The sequence below is a fragment of the Peromyscus maniculatus genome, chromosome 3 (assembly GCF_049852395.1).
Source record: "Peromyscus maniculatus bairdii isolate BWxNUB_F1_BW_parent chromosome 3, HU_Pman_BW_mat_3.1, whole genome shotgun sequence".
Taxonomy (NCBI): Eukaryota; Metazoa; Chordata; class Mammalia; order Rodentia; family Cricetidae; genus Peromyscus; species Peromyscus maniculatus.
This window is the reverse complement of record NC_134854.1, coordinates 83,006,083-83,028,286: the sequence shown is the minus strand read 5'-3', so window position 1 is coordinate 83,028,286 and position 22,204 is coordinate 83,006,083. Positions and strand designations below refer to the sequence as shown.

Below are 22,204 nucleotides of genomic sequence, written 5' to 3'. Positions count from 1 at the left end.
TGATTTGGACTCATCTACTCAGACCTTTGCTCCATCTCAGTAGTAGTCAAAGGCTCCTTAAGAGCCCTTCCCTGATGCAGCTATAGGGATGATAACTATTTGATTCCTTACTTAAATCTGGAATGGTTAGAATCCAGAACCCAGTACTTCTTACCTGCTCTAGAACAGTGTCCTTGCAGGTAAGGAACTTCACCAATGTTTATAGAATGTAAGCATTCTAAACTTCTAACTCTTCCTCTTCTTCCTCCCCTTCCTCCTCCTCGTCCTTCTTGTCATTCCATGAGTAAAGACCCCCCTTTCCATTGGCCATGTTGTCAAACCCCTCAAGTACTGTTGATGCTCAGATGAGCACACAACCACCAAGGGTCTCAGCTTGGAATAAACTGAATTGACCTTCACTCCACCTGATAGCATTTTAATGTTGCCTCAGCATAGCTGCTGTTTTAATTTGGATGACTCTCCTTCTATGTTGTTGTTGTTGTTTGTTGGCTCTGGTTTTGGAATTTAAAATGTACAGTTTTAGTTGCTTCGGTAATATCAGTCTTCTTACTGAATAAGAATAGTATTCTATTTTAAAGTAAAAATATCCATAATGTGAAAATACATAATGTAAAAATCTTGGGGTAAAGCCAGAATGCCAGAATTGAAAAACTGCCTCATGTTGTATTACAAGAATAAAAAGTAACTCTTTACAAATCATTGGTATGCGTCAAGTCCTCTTAGTTCCCAAAAGCTAACTAATAGTCTGCTCTCTACAAGGAGAAAAGAGATGAAGATTCTAACATCTTGCATTTTCAGCCACATTGCACTGACTAAATAAATAAATAAATAAATAAATAAATAGATGGAAAACAAACTATATCGTGACAACAATGGCTTAAGTTAACAGACTTGGCAGGTGTCCAGCAAGTTCTCTTCAAGAAACCAGTCTCCCCTTCATGAAACTTACGGGTACTCCAATGTCCTTTTGTTGAGCAGGACTTCCCAGGGAGACAAGCACTATGGGGCAGAACAAGCACCGACAGCCCCTTTGTCTTTTCTAAATCTAATCCTAACATCACACTTCAGTCCTTTTTCATCAGCCTTTCATCAGCCACAGCAGCTACCCATGGCTGCTGGGTCAAGTGCACACTTTACTATCAGTGTACTCTGGCCCCCACATGACTCTGAGATACTTTCTATATAGTTTTATTATTATTATTAAAAAATAATAGACTGAGAAGGAGAAACTCACTGTGATTCATGAACCATAGCCAGGTGGCTGATTGCCCTTTCATTTAAATCTGTGTTCATGTAGCCACACTTCTTTGGAACATAAATCTACAGAGGGCAACAGCATGCTGAGACAGACTGCCTCATCTCACCCAGAGCCCAATGCATGCCATGAATTATCTGACAGCTGGTCACCCTCCACTTCAAATCTCATAAAGCTTAAATATTCAAGATAATATCCTCCTGGTGGAGTTATTCTCCCAGCAGAATGAAGAAAGAAATCGGAACATCAATGCAAACACCGAGCTCGGGAAAGGGTTCCTTTGCAGTTTAGAAACTATAATCATCAATCAGACCAGTCCTCACAATAAAGACAAAGTTCAAAGTTAATTCTACATGGAAAGTAAGTGAGGTCATCTTTAATAAATGTTTTCTTAAGCATTAATTTTGTTTTTGAAGTCAAGTCCTGTGACAATTTTATACAGCCTTAACTTGAGATTTAAACAGAAAATATTTTTAAATTAGTAGCTCATGTATTTTTTGGGTTTCATAGGTATTCACATAAATGCATAATTCTTAAACTCGGTTTCATCCAATAGAATGAAAAATACAAATTACTTTGCAAATGTCCAGAATATCTATATCTTAAGGGCTTTCCTACCAATTAACAATAAAAATAAATTGTTAACTTGAGTAGGCTTTGAAGTTGTAAAATATAATAATATTCATAATAATATTCAAATATTAAGTATTCAAATATTAAAATTATTATTCAAATGATTTTTCTAAGTGATTTTAATGCAACTGATTTTGAAAAAAAACTGAAATTTTGAGAACTATCAAAATAAATCAAGTAAATGATTTTGAAATAATTTTTAAGAAGGACCACAGCAGGACCTGTGCAGGCCGCCAGGGCTGTGGCTGACAAGCTTCCTGGACAGTCAACACATGAGTGAAGCCTGAAACTTTTGCCACTGTCTGTCCTTTGCTCACCGTCAGCTGCTGTCAGCTGGGAAGAGGGAAGGCTGAAGGGGGTGCCAGCAGTGGTGGCAGAATGCATGGGTCTGCTCTGTGGCACTGGCTGGCACGTGGGTCCTATGTTTAGGGGTATAAATACTGACTACCCTAATGTGACTCTGGACACACAGTGTGTGGGTAGGAGGGGATAATTGAAGACTGGACTGTTGTGACAGCTGGCTAGAATACCTATGTATAACATGACTACCAGAATAGTAATATAGGTGGGAGAAGGGTAGAGAAGCCATTAGCTCTCAAGTTCAAGGTCATTGCTAAGTTCCAGCTTCCACGTATTACTACCTGAAGTCCTTTGAGCCTTGCTCTATTTGAAAAAAAAAAAAGTCATATATTGATTCCAATGCCTATCTGATACCAGAGTTCTGACACAACAGCAATGTTCAGCCTTTGATAATCCATAAGTCCACAGGTAACTTCCCCTAAGTCTTAGATTTTCAGATGGGCCAGGTAAAGGAAAAGACACCTCCAGCAGGCAGCAGCAGACAGTAAACAGCTATGTCTGAAGTGTGGTCTGAAGAAGGAATCATCAAAGGAATTTGGAAGGACAGGGAGTGTGTGAAAAAAGGAGAATTAATACTGAAAGAGAGGACAGGGGCACACAGATGGCCTCCTTGACAGTGTTAGATTATCAGAACTTAGGAAAAGATGAACACTGTAAGAAGACTAGGAAAACTGCCACAGTCCAGGACTCCAGTTCTCAACTGGGGCCATTTGGACAACGTCTGGCATACTTTATGTGTGTTTTGTTTTTTGTTTGTTTGTTTAGTTGGTTGGTTTTGAGGTTACTGGTATTCATGGGCAAAGGTCAAAGGCATTACTAAACATGCTGTGGCCAGATGTGGCTTTGCTCCCCCATAATTTCAGCATTCAGAAGGCTGAGGCAGGAGGATCAAAACCAACTATAGCTACCACAGGCAACACACCGAAGAAAAGCCCCACAATGCATAAGATATGTCCTCTAAGAGGAATTACTCAGAAGAAAAAAGATCACGTCAAGGTTGACAAAATAGAAAGAAGGCTGTGGCAGCTGAGAAACTTCAGAGCAGTGAAGAAGTGGTCCATCGGACCTACTCAGAGGCAAAGCAGATGGGATGGAGCCCTGGCAGCAGGATACACAGAAATAAACACTAGTCTGTTTTCTTAAAAGATGATGGTGTAGTAAGCAGTGATGGGAGATAAAGAAACTAAAAGGGAAACAAGAAAAAGAACTGATGGAGGATGGTCCCCTATCCTGATGCAGATTATGACTAATGGAAAGATTTTTTTTTTTGGAGAGGAAAAGTGATGGGTATGTTCCTAAGGTCCAGGAAAATGAAGGGTGATGGCCAGAGTTCAACGCAGTGAAGGAAAGTTTGCATGAACAGAACATGTGGTGTGAAATATGTAAAGCTCACTCTTGCTACCCAAGCTGAGCTGCTCAAGACCTACCTGACCTGTTATAGGGAGAAAGGATAGATTCTCCCTGCAGTGAAAAAAGGAAATGCCCTGGCATGGGTTACCTACAAGCCTTCTGGTGGCAGAATTCCTCACAGACAAACTAGCAAGCTATATTACCTCTCTAAGAAACTGTGTTGACCAGGCTGCCCACACACTCAGAGTCCCACTTGCCTCTTCCTCCTCCATGCTGGGATAGAAAGTATGTGCCTCTACACCTGGCTTTAGCCAGTTGTTATTGTGAGAATGTATCAACTTATCTAGAACTGCTTGCAAAAATGTTTACTTAGATAAATACTAGGGCTACTAATGAAAAGCTGGAATCTGTAATATGGCCCCCAATATAATGTCCCCTTACACTATATGGAGTCCCAGAGGAAGCCATTGCCCACTGAGAAGATATCTGCTCTGTGAAGAAGGTAACTGCACACGTGCTGAAGCCCAAGCTAGATTCCACAGCCTGGTCTACGTCGTGGGAGTCTGCTGACAGGCCCACACTGCCTATATCTTAACACCTAAACAGAGCTTACTGATGGGCCTCTCTTAGCCTGATAGTTTCTTTTGTTTCTCACTGAAATGTAAGCTCATCATTGAACAGTACTGAGAACAAATGGCTAAAGCCAGGTTTGGAGGTGCACACCTTCAATTCAGAACTCAGGAAGCAGAGGCAGGTGGAACTCTGAGTTTGAAACCAGCCTGGTCAACATTAAGAGTTCCAGGCTAGCTGGGGTTATACAATGAGACCTTGTCTCAACAATAACAATAGAAAGAAAGAAAAAAAGAAAGAAAGAAAGAAAGAAAGGAAGGAAGGAAGGAAGGAAGGAAGGAAGAAAGAAAGACAGGTGCAGAGAGACACACATGACAGAGAGACAGACAGGGAGAGAGAAGAACAAATGAACTGGCTGCATATAGAAAGTATAATTTTGTAGTTAGTTGAGAATATATACAATGAAAAGGCTAAAAATTGGGCACTTGAGTTGTTTCAGAATTGATGTAAGACACTAAGAACAACAGATGCTGTAATAGAAGAGGCCAAAGCAGTCTGACACTGGAGTGTAAGGGTCCCTGGATTAACATAAAAATAGTAAAGTGATAACAGCCCAAACATGCCATTACACTGTCAGATTGAAACTGTTCATGCATGGTTCATCTGTCAATCATAGCGCCAGGCCTGACATGGCAAGTATGGTGGTTCATGAGTTAATCATAAATAATTTCTCCCATTTTAAAATTATGTGTAAATAGAAATATTAAATATTTTGCTTTTTATAAATTTGAGGCTCTTTTATGTTGGCTTTTGTTGTTCAGCAGTAGTATATTTATATGTTTAAGTCAGATTTACCCTTCATATTAAAGCTATTGTGCTGTATTTAAATTTAGAGTAATAATAAAGTGATACAAAAATAACTTTATAATTGTTTAAACCTTCAGATTGCAGTGACTATCTTAAGAACTTGATGTTATTTTAAGAATCATCAATCCTGCTTTACCAAATGTGCATCTGTTTAGACAGTCAGAAACTTGTAATGGGTCCGGAATCCATCAACCCTCAGTCTCACAAGCTGTGAAGCTGTGCCAGCCAATGATGCAACTACACAAGACATATAGCAGTTTCGATCTCAGGAAATGAAGTAGGAGATTTGACCAATTAAAAATAAAAGTCACAGGACTAGAGAGGTGGCTCAGTGGTTAGGCACACTGGCTGCTCTTGCAGAGGACCTGGGTTGGCTCCCAGCATCCACATAGCAGTTTATAACCATCTATAACTCCAGTTCTAGGGGGTCTGATGCCCTCTTTTGGCTTCTACAGTCACCAGGTACACACATAACATTCAGACAATACACTCATACCCATAAAAAATATCTGAAAAAGAAAAAAAATGTGTTTACACATTAAAGCATAGCACCAAGAGTGAAAAGCAAGGAGCCCTGGTCTTCTCATGTCTCCATTTAAAGGTCAGAACACTTCTGAAGACGTCCTGCAGTGCTGCCCGCTGTTGTTTCAGTACAGTTTGTGGCCCCAGAGGACTCACATTAAAATTGAATAGCCACTATAGGTAATGAAAGGTGGAGCTGAGGGGGATGTGAGACGGATAAGGGTTCTCCCCTCATGAGTGGATTCACAGACCAGTGGATTTTCCTGGCGTCGGGTCTGTCTTAGATGTAGTTTGCAAAGTTCTTTCATACAATCGCTGTCTCATCCCATATGATGCTCTTGGGATTCTGCCAGCAAGAAGGCCATGGGCCAGCTGTAAACATCAACCCTGAACCAGAACCATGCCCCATATTATCTCTCTCCTTACAACTTACATAGTCCCACTATTTAACATATAGTGAGTTGTCATCTCCAAGAACTCTAACTAATGGAGGCAGCTTCTAAATGAAAATGGCTCATTTCCCAAAGCTAATCAAAACAAAAGGCTTCTAAAGGGACTTAAACAGATACCTGCAGGTGAGCCCTGATTTCCCACCAGCACGTGACTAAGAACGTGTATTTCAAGTTACCAGCTTATGAAGGAAGAACCAACCAGAGAAGGCTGACCCTCTCCTGAGCTTCTTGGATATTGTGTTGTTGTGACCTGGGAGTGTGGGTGTGACCCTGGAAGTCTCCAGAAAGACCACAATCTCACGTGGATGATTCTGACAGAATAAGTCATAATTCTGTGGCCTTCCCGATTGAGCTTGCAGCATCAACCACAGGCCTCACCTAATGGTGCAACATAGGCAGATGAGCATCTGTATAATAGTTTAAATGCCAAAATGCACCCACCCCTGTGACCATGGAGTCTCATACTCAGCAGCTGTGTCTTGAACCGATTAGCGTTATTAGAAAGGCATTTCTCCACCACACTCCATATTAGTCAATGCTAGAATCGCCTAAAATATTGCAGCATTTCTTATTTTTGTTGTATATTGAAGATGTATCAAACACATTTTAAACTTAATCGTCAAATAAAACAATGACTGAAGGATACAGTGAAATCATTGAGTACTTTCTGGTAAGTCACCTCTAAAACTTCAAAAGTGCTGGTTATTTATTTCAATAGTTATCTGAAAATTTAACCAGGTCATTGTAGCTTTATCAGATCCCTGCTCTAAGCCTCAAGAGTTCCACACAGCTCAGGCTCTGCAGATCTCTTACTCAAACTGACCTTCCCACCATTTTACATATAGTGAGTTGTCATCTACAAGAACTACAACTAAAACGGTGTTGTCCTGCCATCTAGTGGCGGTTTTCTAATACTGCGGAGACACGTGTTAACGATCTATGATCACAAAAGAATAAAATCCTTTTTTTTTTTTTAACATAATCTCTTTATTGATTCTTTGGGAAATTCACATCTTGCACCCTAATTCCGCTCACCTGTAGGTCTCCCCATATCCTCCCCTCACCCTTTAGCACCCCGTCAAAAGGAAAAGAAAAAAAAAGAAAGAAAGAAAGAAAAAAAAATCAAAACAAAACAAAACCAAGCAAGCAATCAAACAAAAACAAGAACAAACTAAAACAAAAAACCTCTTCTTTGCTTCTCCATATTCCCTGCCTCTCCAACACCTCTTCATTCATCCTGGTGTTTGGAGCAGTGTGTCACATAGTCTATCTACCCTTTTGTTCAAACAGCTTTACCAGCAAATGTTCATTGCAATGGGTCACTGTCTGGTTCAAGGCCTCTGGTTTCTAGTAACCATAGTCACTGGATCCTCACTAAAACTCCTCTGGGATATCCAGCAGCTCCCCTGCCCCTGAGTTATGGAGACCCTGCGGATATCATTCCACAGGACCAGCCCCTTCACAAACTACAGCAGGTCCTGGTCCTAGAGAAGGTAGATATTATGGTGGCCTGCCAACCTCAAGGCCCAGCTGTGGGCTTGGGAGGTAGGAGGTCGCTAAACTGGTCAGACCTGGCCTCTGGGGCCAGCCAGCCTCAGGCAAGGGGCCGGGCAGAGCCAGCTCTCCTTTGTCTAGGCCATCAGGGTCAGTTCTCCCTCACCTGTGGTGAGGGGTGGGGCTATCTCTCCCAAGGGCAGAGGCTAGCTCTCCTATAAGGGTCCAGGCCAGCTCTCTTGCTTCAGTGTCCAGCAAGGCAGGACCAGCTATCAAAGAGCCAGAGAAGGGCAGGGCCGGGCTCAGCATGGCCCTTTGATTTCATTACATATGGTTCCTATGGCCCTCTGAGGAGACACAGGCCACAGACATCAACAAAGACTCCAGCTGTAGTAGCTGGAACGTGGGTCCAGACATGGTCCTTAGAAGCAGCTTGGGCCCAGACCACACCCGGATTCCAGGTGGAAGTACTGGCCACTCATTTCAGAAAGTCTCTGGTGGAGGCATGGCTCCGGGACACAAACAAGGCCGCAGGTTGTGGCCCCAATCCCCCGGGGTTCCTTGTGACCTTTAGTGGCAACGTGGGTCTTGGACTTCAACACAGACCCCAGATCTTATATTTTAAAAGTTCTAGGTCTAACACATGGATCGGAGACAGTGGTTTGCTGACGTTATCAGGAAATTTATTTAGAGTAAGTATGGGCAGAAAAAAAATTGCAGATATAAAATGTTTCAAGGGCCAACTCCTAAGTCCACTGGATTGAAAAACTGTTTGTGTAACAATACAGAAACAATGTTTCTCTATAAAGAAACAATACAGTTTTCAGAGAGGAAAATATTTTGTAACAATTTTAGCTTCGATCTCCAACAATGCTTTCGTTGAAACTCATCTTAAGCATGTTCTCTTGCTTAAAGTTCAACTGCAAAAAGGGTGCTGTATTATTAATACACAAAGAGAAAAACATGAGAAGTGTGACCTTCCCACGTGCAGGCACTCAGCTTCCTGCGTGTACATGGTCAAACACAAACACACACATGGTCAGTTTTGATCCAGTGGTACCGGGAGTCCTGTGGTTTCTAATCTCCCCAGGATTAAGGAAAGGCTCCTCACTGAGAAGTGATTACAACTTCTATCACCAAGAACCAAGATTTCCCTACAACCCCATGTTACCTTAGGATCTAAGCTGACCCAAAATGAGGTATCCACAACCCCACACAAGCCCTCAGCCTATTAGAAAGCTCAGCACTTACACTAAGAATATGTTATAGCTTCGAGTGGGAAGTTTGCAGTGTCTCCCACAGCTCCTACACCTTGTTCACTCTGGGAGAGAAAACCCAGAGTGAAAGAAGCCACTGAGGGCCATAAGGCAACAACAGCATAAGGTACCAAGTAGCGTGGTCAAGGAGTAGAAATGCATGTAAAACATGGCTTCTAAGGTGTCTCCATGGTCAGCATGGGCCTGGCTTTAAAACAGAAATGAAACAATTTCCCCCAAAACACGAGAAGTTTGCTGCCTGGCACACTGTTATCTGTTCTAGCCCATGAGACTCTCAACTGAAAATTTAGCCCTTCTAATTGGCAACATCAATTATGGAACCAAATTTTTCATTCACTCTGTATCCATTCTGCAAGAGTAGTGAGCAGCCTTGAGCACAGAGCATTACTCATTATCTGCAGGCAGACAGACAGACTCACCAGACTGTTCATTTTGGAGGATGAGGACCCAGCTCTGTGCTTTCTTAAGCTGCTGGCCTCTGCATGCCCTTCTTTCGGCTTTAAGACCATTCTGCCGCTCCCTGCCGTCCCTTCAGATGAAGACCGCAGCCGCTGCTCCATATATCTTCCTTCATGGTACGGACTGAGGCTACTGGCAAGAACTTTTCCAAGACAAATAGAGAAAAATGCATATCAATACTTACAGGGAGTTTTTAATCAACGTACCATTTTAAAATAATGAAAAACTGTAGAATGATTCGAAAGTTCTCTACCTCGGAAAAATGTCTATGCAGTTTGTTTAATCCCTTTTGAAGACTCTCAGCAGCCACCTAAGCAAATTTATCTGTGTATCACATGTGCCATTCCATCACTCAGGCATCTGAGGCAAGAGGATTGCTGCTAGTTCAAGACCAGCATGGGTTTCATGGGAGTTAGGGTCAGCCTTGGCTACCAAGTGACGCTGTCTCAAAAAGTATCAAACAAAAATATTTAGTCCTATGTCAGATATGCTCAAAACCAATTCATGTATTTAGACTACAAACTGTTTTGTTCTGAAGGAACCAGTTCAACAGTTGTCTTAATGGTTTTTGATATGATGATGTGTCATTTGATTTATTTTTAATTTTACTTGAAATTTTATGTCATTCATATAATATAGCATAAGAGTCTGAACTTTACCTCAAGCTAACCTCCACCTGGCTGGGCTACACAGTGGCTTGTTTCCAAGTCTACAAAATCTGAAGCACAAGGAGCCAAACAGAGCTTGAGCCCATCCATCATCTGCTTCTACAACTCTGGGTGCACATCTTCTTTGCCCCCCACCCCCAGTCCTCTTGCTTAAGAAAGAGTTAATAATTATAAAAAACATGTGAGACCATTTTTAATTAATACTTATAAAGAGCACACATTATCTCTGGATATATAAGCATCATTTTCAGCATTGAGACAGTTACTGCTAGCAGCATTGTTAATGACAGAGAGAAAATAATAAAATATAGCATGTAAAATAGGCAAGTGAGTGGGGGGCACGTTCAACCGTTCCTTTGAGTATTTTCTGGAACCAAAGTGAAATAATTCACACACACACACACACACACACACACACACACACACACACACTCCTACACACACTCATATGACAGGTGAGGCAAAGTCATTTAAAGTGACATAGCTAGTTAATGTTGAGGCAGCTTTTGAACATACCAGGCTTTCCAACTCCAAGGACTGTATTTTCATACCCTGTAATCCCTTCGTATTGACAGACAGAATTTATTTATATCAAAATGTGGATTCTAGTGAATAGATCTTTGTTAGCACAGGAAACAGAACTGAAATAGCACGCGTTTCCTTTATGAAAACTTTGACCGAAATGCCTGCATTTCCCTAACTAGCAAGTAACAATGCTATTACAGTCACAGTCCGAGTGGAGTTGCCTTCCTTCTACCTTCCTGACTCTCAGGTCAGAATAACATAAACAATACAGCTAAGAAAAATGAGTGTCACAGACTTACATCTCCATCGTAACTGAGAGAAATTTTAAAAAGCAAGCATTTACCAGAAATTATAAATGCAAAGGAAATGTGCCTCCATTCAAGATATGGAGTAAAAATAATTGATCAAATGATAATGAAAATTAATTTCCATCATTTTTTGCACGAGGAACATCTGCATACCTTTGGCAGCACTTGCTTCATATCCATAAGATGCTTTGTTAAAAACATGAGGATCCCCAGATGAAGGGATTACCCTTGAATCCGAAACAGGGTGGACCCCTTTAATGCGTTCACCCAGAGCCTTGTGCTGGTCATAGGAGCCCAGTGTCCTGGGTGAGCTGGTCCTCAGCATTGGTTCAGAGGGTTCCTCTTCTCTTTGATGAGCAGCTGGTAAGTGGGTCTCTGGGTGGGTCACATTCCTAACAGGGGGTCCAGTGCTTTGCAGTAACACTTCCCTCTGGCCAGCAGCAGCAGCAGTCTCTGGTAAAGAATGCAGTTCGGTGCCACACCGACCATCTAGCCTGTACCTCCCAGGAGACATCATCATACAGGGCACAGTCCCCACAAATTCCATCGTCTTTGTGCCAGCACTGAGACTGGGGATGGGCTGAGAGGTAGCATCATTGTGACCAAAGTTGTCGCAGTGCGATGCCATGCTTCCACTTTTAGGAAAGGCATCTGCCTCCGACAAAGAGTCTTCAGTCAAGGCCAAGAATTCTGAAGGGGTCTGTGCTGTGGTCAGGTCAGTGGAAAGCAGAGGCGACTGTAAGGAACTTCCTGCGTGGTCTGTTACATCGGCAGAGCAAGATGGGGAAGGTCTTCCTAAGGTGGGTTCCCGCTCCTGGTACTGTGCGACAGCCAGCGAGAACTCAGGCTGCTGTACCAGTGGCTTGGATTGGCTCTGTGGAACTGACTTAGAAAATTTAGAGTGAGACGAAAAGGATTTGGGAAGTAGCTTCTTTGTTGATTGTTTCAGAGAACGGCGAGTTTGTTCTTCTGTGAATCCAGAATCATCCCCTTCACTTCTGCCAGAACTTAGACAATTTATAAAGACATTCTTATTAGTTGGGGTTTCCTTTTCCCTTTCAAAATCTTCGGTCAAAGATCTTGTTATCTTCTTACTTCGTGAAGTACTAAAACCCACAGAATGTCTTCCCCTGGTTTTGACTTGCTCCTCCAAACTCAGTTTCTGCATATTGCTGTGACTGGGTTGAGCACCATTGGAAATACTAAGGTTCTGGTCGACGACGGGTTCTGGCTTAGGTTCACTCCCCTTCTTGTGGTGGAAGCTGATGGAGGCAGCCCGGAATATGCTCCTGCGCTTCCCCACACTCCCTGAGCTGGAGTTAGTGCTGGAAGGGGAGGAACTGTGGACCCCAGCTGTGTTACCGGAAGAGGGTGAAGAAGGGAGAGAGTCATGTCTTCTGCTAATACTTTTCCTGAATATTGGCAACCGGGAGACCAGGGTACATCTCCTTGATCCTGAGTCCCCCATTGGGACCCTGAGGCTTACACTGCGATAGCCAATTTAGCAGCCTGGTAAAGGGTAAAAACAAAGAAAGCAAGTCAATAGAATTCAATCTTGACCAGTATCCAGTTAAGCAAAATACAGCTTTTCAAGACAAAGAACAAATTTTGGTTTATACTACGATAATAGTATGCCAAAATTCAGGATTTAAGAACACAGAAAATTACCAACAATTAGTATCAAAATCTTACTATGAATCAAAAAAATTCAAGATTATCATACATACTTAGTCCACTAAAAGGAATGCTAGGTTGGGAAACACAAGACCATTATTTAAGATCTGGACAGTCCGCTTTTAAATTCTGGGACATTATTAAATCTGAACTTTCTATGCTTAAACACAGCCATGTTTAGTGCCATGTGGCTCAAGGGATGATCTATGAAGCTTAACAGAAACACAGATCAGACAGTAGCAAGCCAGGGACTGAGATCTGCACTCACGAAAAACCAACGGGAGCAAATTCTTATCCATGGTGTCTGTCATGGGAACCTGGGGGAAAATCTGATTGCTGACAAAAGAAACTCATCACCCAAGATACAAAGAGTTACAGACTAGCAAGATGAGGGAGGCAGACAATGATCTAAAGGAAAGATTTGATGCAAAGCTCAGGTGGTCACTAATCCTGAGAGTAGCAACAATGAGCCAATCAGAAACACAGGACCCTGATGACCATATGTATGTTGGTGCACCTGGGTGTCACTGATGAAGAAGGTGGAGGAGGAGGTGGGTGGAAAGTTTGCTATTCTAATCCTTTTTGATGCACAAAGGATTTCTCAGAGATGATCTCTTTTTGTTAGGACTCTAGAAGTAAGTAGCAATGTTATGGGCATTTCATAGTCCAAAGAAAGGAAACTCGATATAATGTCACCAACTAATGAAGCAAAACCAGAATAAGAAATCAAGCCTTCTTAACCCTAAAGGCTGGCTTATGATCAGTACAGCATACAGGAAGCTCTGAATTCTCCAGAAATGAAGAGCAGAGTGCCACTGACATGCTCCCACTGCAGAGACTGCTGCTCAGTCAGTCTCATTTCAACTCACACATTCAATCTTTCTGTTCTGGTATTGCTGTTTATAACAGACTGTCATGAGATAGCATAGTTGGCTCCTGTTTGGGTTTGATAAACAAAAATCTCACTGAATTAATATATTTCTGATTGCCTTGTCTTGCGATGCTGGGCTGGAACCCTGGTGAGCTGAATAGACACATGCAAGCCTTCTTTCCCTCTCTGCTCTTGATGGCAGCATGTTTAAGAGTAGGAACTACTTCAGGTTCTGACTTTGACTTCTCAGTAGTGATGGACTGTAACCTGGACTGGGCACTAAAAGCAAACCCATTTCCCACTAAATTGTCTCCTTTTTTGTTGTTGTTGTTCAAATATTTTATCGCAGCAACAGAAATAAAGCTAAAATGTTTACAAAGTAGTGGGGTTTTATGTCTTTTTCACGTGTCCTTCATTTTTTTGTTAAACCCTTCCCATCCTGTCCTCTATTACTCCCACACCAATGCTTAAAAACTTTGTGAGCATTTTAGCTTACAAAATTCCCCTTTCTACATTCACATTTGTTCTAATACTTACTTCCCCCATAAGGCCTTTTCTCCTCCCCATATCATTAGCCCTTTCTAGCTTCCTGCCTCCTGTGGACACTCCATATCAAACACATGAGTCTAAAATTTCAATACTAGGATGCACATACAACAGAAAACATGCAGTATTTATCTTTCTGGGCTTAGGTTATTGCACTCAGTATTGTTCAATCCCATCCATTTTCCTGCAAATCTCATGATTACATTTTCCTTCACAGCTGACTGAAACTCCATTTTGCATATATATGACATTTTCATGGTACACAGGCTACAGGCTACTGCCACTGCTACTGGTTGCCTACCATAACTAGATGGTATGACCCTATTGCTGAAAACACCACACATTTTGGCTGCAGGACATAAAGAAATCAAACGAGAACTGACCTGGAAACTTCCTCCCTGCTGACTACCAAAAGGTATAGTGCATGCCACTTGGGGAAAAATTCATCAATGTTCTTACCCATTTGTAGACCTAAGATGCTACAGTACTGGCCAGCCAGGCAAGATGTGCTCACCAGTTCAATAGCAATATGCATGTTATGGAAGGAATCAGCCACTTCCTGACTGGATTTAAGGCCTGCTACAGAGGGGTCACTCATAGCTGGATCAATCAGTAAATCTGGTCAGAAGCACATGGCCAAGGAGATCATGGGCCCTATATTGGAACTAATCAGTTTTGCTAAATGAGTATCTTAGAGTTGGGGCCAAAATATTATCATTATTGACATATGTATGTATCAATATATTTCTTGGCCTTTTCTCTAGCATTTCTTGTTTCAGCACTCAACTGAAAGAGTAACTCAATTCTAGATCTCCTGACCAAGTATTTGAAAGATTTACATGCGGAAATTTTTTCAGAAAATCTTTTATAGTAAGTAACCACTTAAATACTTAATACAAACAGTGAGACCCCAACCAGGCAAGTGTGAAGCACATAGGCTACTACTCATGTTGGTTTGTCAAGGAGAACTCTGTCCTTGAGTAGATATAAAAATCTATTAAACATAGAAGATTCTTTAAACTTCACTTAATTGTACATGTAATCATATTTCCAACTGGAAGAAACAAATGGCAGAAAGATAAAATACCTGTAGCTCAGATTTCCCATAGTCCTGAGAATAGCTCTGTGGGGCCTGGCAGCTATCTAAACCTCCAGATCCACCCTTCTATTGCACATCACTCTTTTCTGTTTCTACCTTCATCCTTTGAACAGCCAAGAATGTGTCGGCTTGCTTAGCTACTCCATTAATTAAGAAGTACCTAATATAGAATGGATTTCCAGTGGGTAGCTTTCCTTTGAACACATCAATATTTCAAAAATAGATAAACATATCAAGCTGCACACCTTTCAGAAGCTTATCAGAAGCCTTTCAAGTTATGAAAAATAGTGTATCTGAAAACTGTGTTTACCTAAGACATGGACACGATAATGATATAATGTTGGACAAATTGACTAAAACATGGTCTTGTCACTGTTGGAAGGCATTGCTGGCTCCTTGAGGCTGCAGTCTCATGGCCTGGCAGCTTTTCCCCAAAGCTTATCAATGTGGAACCTCCCCCCCCCCCCCCCCGGGAAACTTCCTGCTCTCTACCTGCCCTTATCTGGAGTATGACCCTGGGCCTGGAGGACTGACCTTATCTGAAAGCTGCTTCTAAGCCAGATGCCTAATTTATCTTTAGCTTGACCCTTGGCATGGATTCCTGCTAGAAGGCTACCTTGCTGCACATATGATAACTAAGATTTGTGCTAGGAGCCTTCTGATAAGATCGTGCCACATAATGCAAATTAGGGTTTGTCCCCAGGCTCTCCAATCCTATATATTCCTTATACTCTGGAATAAAGCTGCACTGATTCACAGAAGTCTGTCTCCTGGAGGGCTGTCTCAGTAGTACCCACAGTCATTCTAATTCTGTTGCCCCCTTCTGCTCCCTCCACACTCATGGACCAATGCAGCCAATAATCCTGAGGAGGAAGCAGAGCCAGACATCACATCACTCTCATTGTACACAAAAGATGTGTTGTAAGAATGTCACAGTATTCTCATTTCTCTTTACTATGTTATAAGCATAAATGTAACCTTTTAATTCTCTAATGAAACTTTTTATGCACTTTGAAATAAGAGAAACCTCTTTTCTCCATTACTTTGGTTCATTGTGTGTGGGGAGTAGGGTGAGGGCTGATATGCACATACCATAGCATACATGGAGGTCAGAAAACAACTTTGAGGAGTTTATTCCTTCCTTCTAATGTGGGTTTTAGGAACTGAACTCAGGTTGTCAGGCTTTTGCGGGAAGTGTTTTTTACTCTAGCCATCTCACAGGTGCTGTTTTCTCAAATATTATCTAATCTTTCTTAACCAAAAAGTTACTAAAAATGTATAGATTGAAGCCTATTGTTCAGGGGCTACAACTACCATAAGAATTATTTATTTTTGATAAAACGAACTTATTACATACATTAAAAATACACCTTCCTGCAGATGCAATTGACAATTAAAAAAAAAATCTGTGACCTCCAAGGCAAGCTCTGTGTATCGTCAGTAGCACGAACTAAAACAATAGTAATGAACATCTCACAGAGGCTGGAGATATGAGTCAGTAGTTAAGCCAGCTTCCTACTCTTGGAGAGAATCCAGGTTCAGTCCCCAGCACCCACAGGTGCCTGTAGCTCCAGTTCTGAGGGATCTGACATACTTTTCTGGCCTTCAGTACTTCCACACATGGGATATACATACAGAGAAACCTACACAAATGCATACAAACTAATAAAAATAAATAAATCTTTAAAAAATAAATTATTTCATAGGCACTTCCCTAGTGATGAGGTGACAGCACGCCGAAATTTGTAGACTTCCTGACACAGGGCCCACTTTCAACCTCCAGTGTTGTGATGCTGGGCTATATTCAAGCAAATGATACTTGGGGCATGCAATACATGACATGCAAGCAAATGATACATGGGGTCTGCAATACATAAGTCGATATGAAAAGTCACTCATCAAAATCTGTGCTTCTAAATGAACTTAATGTACAGGGTGAATCAATACTTTCACATTTTATTACCAACTTTCCCTAAGTGGCATTTTTATTTGAACTTGAAGACTATTTTTTTTCCTCTTCCAGGAACAGTGCTTAGAGGCATTCAGAACAGTCCAGCATTTGACATACCATCATAGGCTTTCCTGTAATACAGTCTCTAATAAAACTAGGCTGTCTCGAACCCCTGGCAACAAGATTGTTTACCTTATACCAGGAAGGTTGGGAAAGCACCTAAATCTGCATGTGGTGTGTGCCCAGGCGGACTTTGAGGGGTTTGTGCTGTGAGCCCTAAAGTCCTTAAGAGATTGTCTAAGACAAAGAAGCATGTCAGCAGGGCTTATGGTGGTTTTAAGTGTGCCAAGTGTATCTGTGACAGGATTAAACAGGCAATTTTTATTGCGAAGCAGAAAGTTGTTGTAAAAGTGTTTAAGGCACAGAGAGTCAGAAAGCGAAACAAATATGCAGCCTTTTTAAGTAATAAAAAAACATTTTTTTCATTCAATCTATTATTCAAACCATCATTTGAGGCTTTTGTGAGGAAAGCAGCGAAAGTTAAATCTGATCCCATCCCTACTCTTTCTGAGAAGAGTTTTCAGAAAATAACCACAGACAGACAACATGACCACTCTCCAAAGAAGTCTATTCTACCTGGGAAAACACAAGAAAGAAAACCCAGAGACACAAATCCTGTACAAATAACACTTCTCCACTTGGAGTCATGTAAGAATAAATCATATGTAACAATATCAAAGCATGCAGTTTGAGGAAATTTCCCAGAAACCTTATCTAATTATGCTAACTCAATAGGACCATCTGAGCTAAGTGTAGGGCTTTGCTGGAAAGACATTTGCTCTAGACAAGACCTGCTGTTTACACAGCAACATTCCTGGACTTTAACCATCATGTCACTTTTCTGTGAAGGCACATTAAGAAATGCTTCATTTAAAAGAACAATCAGACCACAACCCATAGAACCATGAAGGCTATATATATAGCATGGAGGTCCCTAGGATGACTGTGGCTTATAATAAATGTCGGTTTTACTCAATTATTGAAAAAAAAAATAGCCAAATGAATGAAAACACATGAACTATGAACTAAAGGCTGAGGGGCTCCCAGCTGGATCAGGCCCTCTGAATAGGTGTGACAGTTGATTGGCTTGATCAGTTTGGGAGGCAACTAGGCAGTGTGACCAAGTCCTGTGCTCATTGCATGAGTTGGCTGTTTGAAACCGGGAGCTTATGCAGGGACACTTGCTGTGGGATGTTCTGTATGTCCTGTGGGAGCCCATTCTCAGGTTCTTTGTGGCGTTACCCAGCAGGTCCATATAGAGGATGATTAGGACCATGGGCCTGAGTGCAGGTGTTTGAGATGGTCTGCACTTGGCTGTGCTGGGGGATGGTCTGTATGTCAAGTTGCTCTGATTGGTTAATAAATAAAACCTGATCGGCCGTGGCTAGGCAGGATAAAAGGACAGAAAGGCAGAAGGAGACGCTGCAGCCGCTGCAATGACCAGAGAGGCTGCAGCCGCCGCCATGACCAGAGACACTGCAGCCTCTGCCATGACCAGCAGCATGTGAAGACGCCAGTAAGCCACCAGCCACATGGCAAGGTATAGATGTATGGAAATGGATCAATTTAAGATAAAAGCACAGTTAGCAAGATAAGGACAGTTGGCAAGAGGCCTGCCACGGCCATACGGTTTGAAAGCAATATAAGTGTCTGTGTTTACTTGGTTGGGTCTGAGCTGCTGTGGGACTGGCAGGTGACAGAGATTTGTCCTGACTGTGGGCAAGGCGAAAAAATCAAGCTACAGACACTTGACTCAGGCTGGGAGGAAGGGACTGGACCTGCCTGGACTGAGTCTACCAGGTTAATCACAGTCCTGGGGGTGGTGGTGGAGGATTTGCCCTGGAGGAGGTGGGAATTGGGGGTGGGCTGGGGGTAAAGGGAGGGGGTGGGAGGGGGGAGAATAGGGGAACCCGTGGTTGATATGTAGAACTGAATGGTATTGTAAAATAAAATAAATAAAATTTTAAAAAAAAGAGAAGAAATGCTTCATTTAATCTCTTAAGTGAATAGGAAAATAATGGAGGTATTTTGAACATATTAACCATCACAACAACACAGATAACTGCCACTTCTGTCAGTAGAATCAGGGAAGACACCAAGGGATGACTGATATGGACCAAATGTCTCATCACTCACAGAGGAGAGTGAGATTATTCATCTAGGAATGTTCAGGTCAGAAATCATATCACTGAAATTAAGTACTTAATTAATAAATTATTAAATTGTATATAACCAGCCATTGTGAATTCATTATGTTATTCCTCAGTAAGAGCATAATACAAACATTATTGCATGCATAAGAGATAGGTGCTTCTTAAAATGATTTCACCACAGGGATAGCTATACAAGTAAAGTCAGACTGCTCCAATTAGACTTGTATAAAACAATCCTACAGTCAAGGAGAAAGAACAGAACAAAACTAACATAATGAGACAGTCACAATAAAAAGGGAGAATACACTTCAAAGCAATGGTTCTGTTAGGACTGTGCAAAGGAGATTCTCATCTGAACTGCTAGGATGTATTTAGATACATATTTAGAAAGAATAAGATTGACACCACCAATGATAACATCTGCACATAGAATGTGTACACAAATGTTTATCACCCAAATCTGCTGAACATCCCATCATAGAACAAAGGAAGACCCAAGCAGATAAAATGAATGTCACGTCTTAGAAAGAAAAGTCTCAATGCTGTAAAGATGCCAATTCTTTCCATATTAATACATAAATTCAATAAAAAAAATCCTTGTTAAAAAAAAAAAGATTGACACCACCATCATACATGATCATAGCTCTTGGTTGTCTTCAAAGACAATAAAAATAGAAGACAAAGAAAAAAAATAAGTTTGCTCAGAGACTGGTTAACTGTGAAAGCAGTAAGAAATGTAAAAGCCTTGTGTGTGTGTGTGTGTGTGTGTGTGTGTGTGTGTGTGTGTGTGTATGTGTGTGTGTGTGTGTGTGTGTGCAAGGCTTAGACACAAAACAAGAGTACATTAATATTTAAAGCATGTATAGTTTACGTTTGGAGATTTAGACAGTGGATATACAGCTGGGGAAAGTAATAATGGATGAAAGAATACTGCGTGTGAACTCAGGCCTGCATTTGGAATTTCTGTGATCAAACAAGACATAAATAACCTCCTTACTCCTCCCAGAGCCTAACACTGTCCGTGGAGATAATAGGATCTGCTGCCTGAAGGAACTGTTATGTGGAGTATGAAAAGAAAACAAAGGGAAGGGGAAGAGAGGAGGAGAGGGGAGAGAGAAGGGAAGGAGGAGAATAAGTACTCAGCAAAGCTGCAGACCCTCATGACTAACTCATCATGGGCAGTTAGCAAACTCATGCTCAAGGAATGACTCTCCTTCCATCTGTGACTTCCCCAAGTCCTTTCACCTAGACATTCTCAACCAGTTCACATCTGTTTTAGACCTAACATCTGCTGACCTGACCCCAGTCACCACAGAAAGTGTATCATAGGCTGAGACACTCAAGTGCCATTGGGGCTTAGGTTAGTCTGGCTATCCATTGTCACTAAATCAATCATGATACAAGCAACATGGCAAACATTATTTGACTTACATTTACAGAAACAGGCATTCCTTTATTCAAATGCTTGGGGCCAATAATGTAAATAATTTCAGATTTTGAAATAAGTGCAAAGATATAAGGAATATATCAGGGATGGTACATGAGGACTAAAGGTAAATTTTATCTTCTATATACATTATATATACATAAACTGGAGGTGATTTTTCTATTGTATTCTCAGTGTACCTGTGTCTGCACTGCAACCATTGTATGAGGTACAATGTGGAACTTCCCACTAAGGTGTTGTATCGGGGTGTAGCATTTCAAGTTTGGAAGCACATGGGGTTTTTGCATTAGGGATTCTCAACTATAATTCCCTTCCTTTCTTTGACCCACATATTTGACCATGCTGATCCCTCTTGTGGCCACACATAACTGAATAACTATATCAACAAAATATTCAGACAATAGTTCTGAATTAAACTATTACCTCAGACTTTGACCATGATTCTAAAAAGGTGAAATTACATTTGTTTAGGAATGACAATGCCCAAATGAGTGTATAGTGTAACAGGAAAGTTGGTACCTGAAAATTGTTGCTTTGGAAAGGAGACTCTGCTTTCATTTCCACAGTAAGCAATAGGTTATGGATTTGTTCCAGATTAAGATACATCAGGTTTGACCAGCCAAGACCCCCTGAAATGTTGCTGATGACACCATGGCCCAGATCATCCAGCATCCAAAATCAACTTCAAAGCAACTGGTTCAGAGAATACAGCATCACAGACTACTCCAGTCCAGACTTAACTATAATCCTAAAATTTTCTGTGTGTCCCCATAAGATTACCAGCACCCTCTATCAGCAGGAAGCAGCCTAAAAAACTACACCCACATCCCCAAAAAATAGATTATGGATGTTTGTCTTTGTTTAGGTTGTTAGTTACAAATTGTTATTGGTCATAGTCAATATCTTTCTAAACGAAAAGGGAAATGCTGTAATATAATGCTTGTATACTTGTTTAATAAAACACTGATTGGCCAGTAGCCAGGCAGGAAGTATAGGTGGGATAAGCAGACAAGAAAAATTCTGGGAAGAAAAAGGCTGAGTCAGTAGATGCCAGCCTGCTGTCCAGGGAGCAGCATGTAATGGCACACAGGTAAAGACAGGAAAAACGTGACAACATATAGATTAACAAAAATTGGCTGTGTTTCAAGAGCACTTGCTCAGCTATGTTCATATCAGCATTGTTTGTAATAGCCAAAACCTGGAAACAACCTAGATGCCCTTCAACTGAAGAATGGATAAATAAATTGTGGCACATATACACAATGGAATACTACTCAGCAGAGAAAAACAACGACATCACACGGTTTGCAGGCAAATGGATGGATCTAGAAAAAATCATCCTGAGTGAGGTAACCCAGACTCAGAAAGACAAATATGGTATGTACTCACTCATAGGAAGATGCTAGATGTGGAACAAGGATGACTAGACTGCTACTCACATCACCAGTGAGGCTACCTGGAAAATGGGACCCCAAAAAAAGACACGGAGAAATGGACAAGATCTACATGAATAGCCTGGTCATGAGTGGGAACAATGAAGGGCGACAGTCGAGGGAAAGAGTGGGAGATCCTAGCTGGATCAAGAAAAGAGAGGGAGAACAAGGAATAGGAGACCATGGTAAAAGAAGACCACATGAGAAGGTGAGAAGGGGAGGAAGCAGAG

General features: G+C 41.4%; 1 protein-coding gene across 3 annotated transcripts in view; it reads right to left on the bottom strand.

Moving 5' to 3' along the window:
* Positions 1-22,204, bottom strand: part of Ccser1 (coiled-coil serine rich protein 1) — a 1,158,948-nt gene that overhangs the window by 1,008,976 nt on the left and 127,768 nt on the right. For all 3 annotated transcript variants that reach the window (XM_076566874.1, XM_076566875.1, XM_076566876.1), the window contains exons 2-3: positions 10,894-12,249; positions 9,200-9,381 (exon numbers count right to left, since the gene is read on the bottom strand). In XM_076566874.1, the coding sequence (XP_076422989.1) occupies positions 9,200-9,381; positions 10,894-12,208 (1,497 nt within the window). In that variant the 5' untranslated portion in view covers positions 12,209-12,249. The remainder of the gene's footprint in view (positions 1-9,199; positions 9,382-10,893; positions 12,250-22,204) is intronic.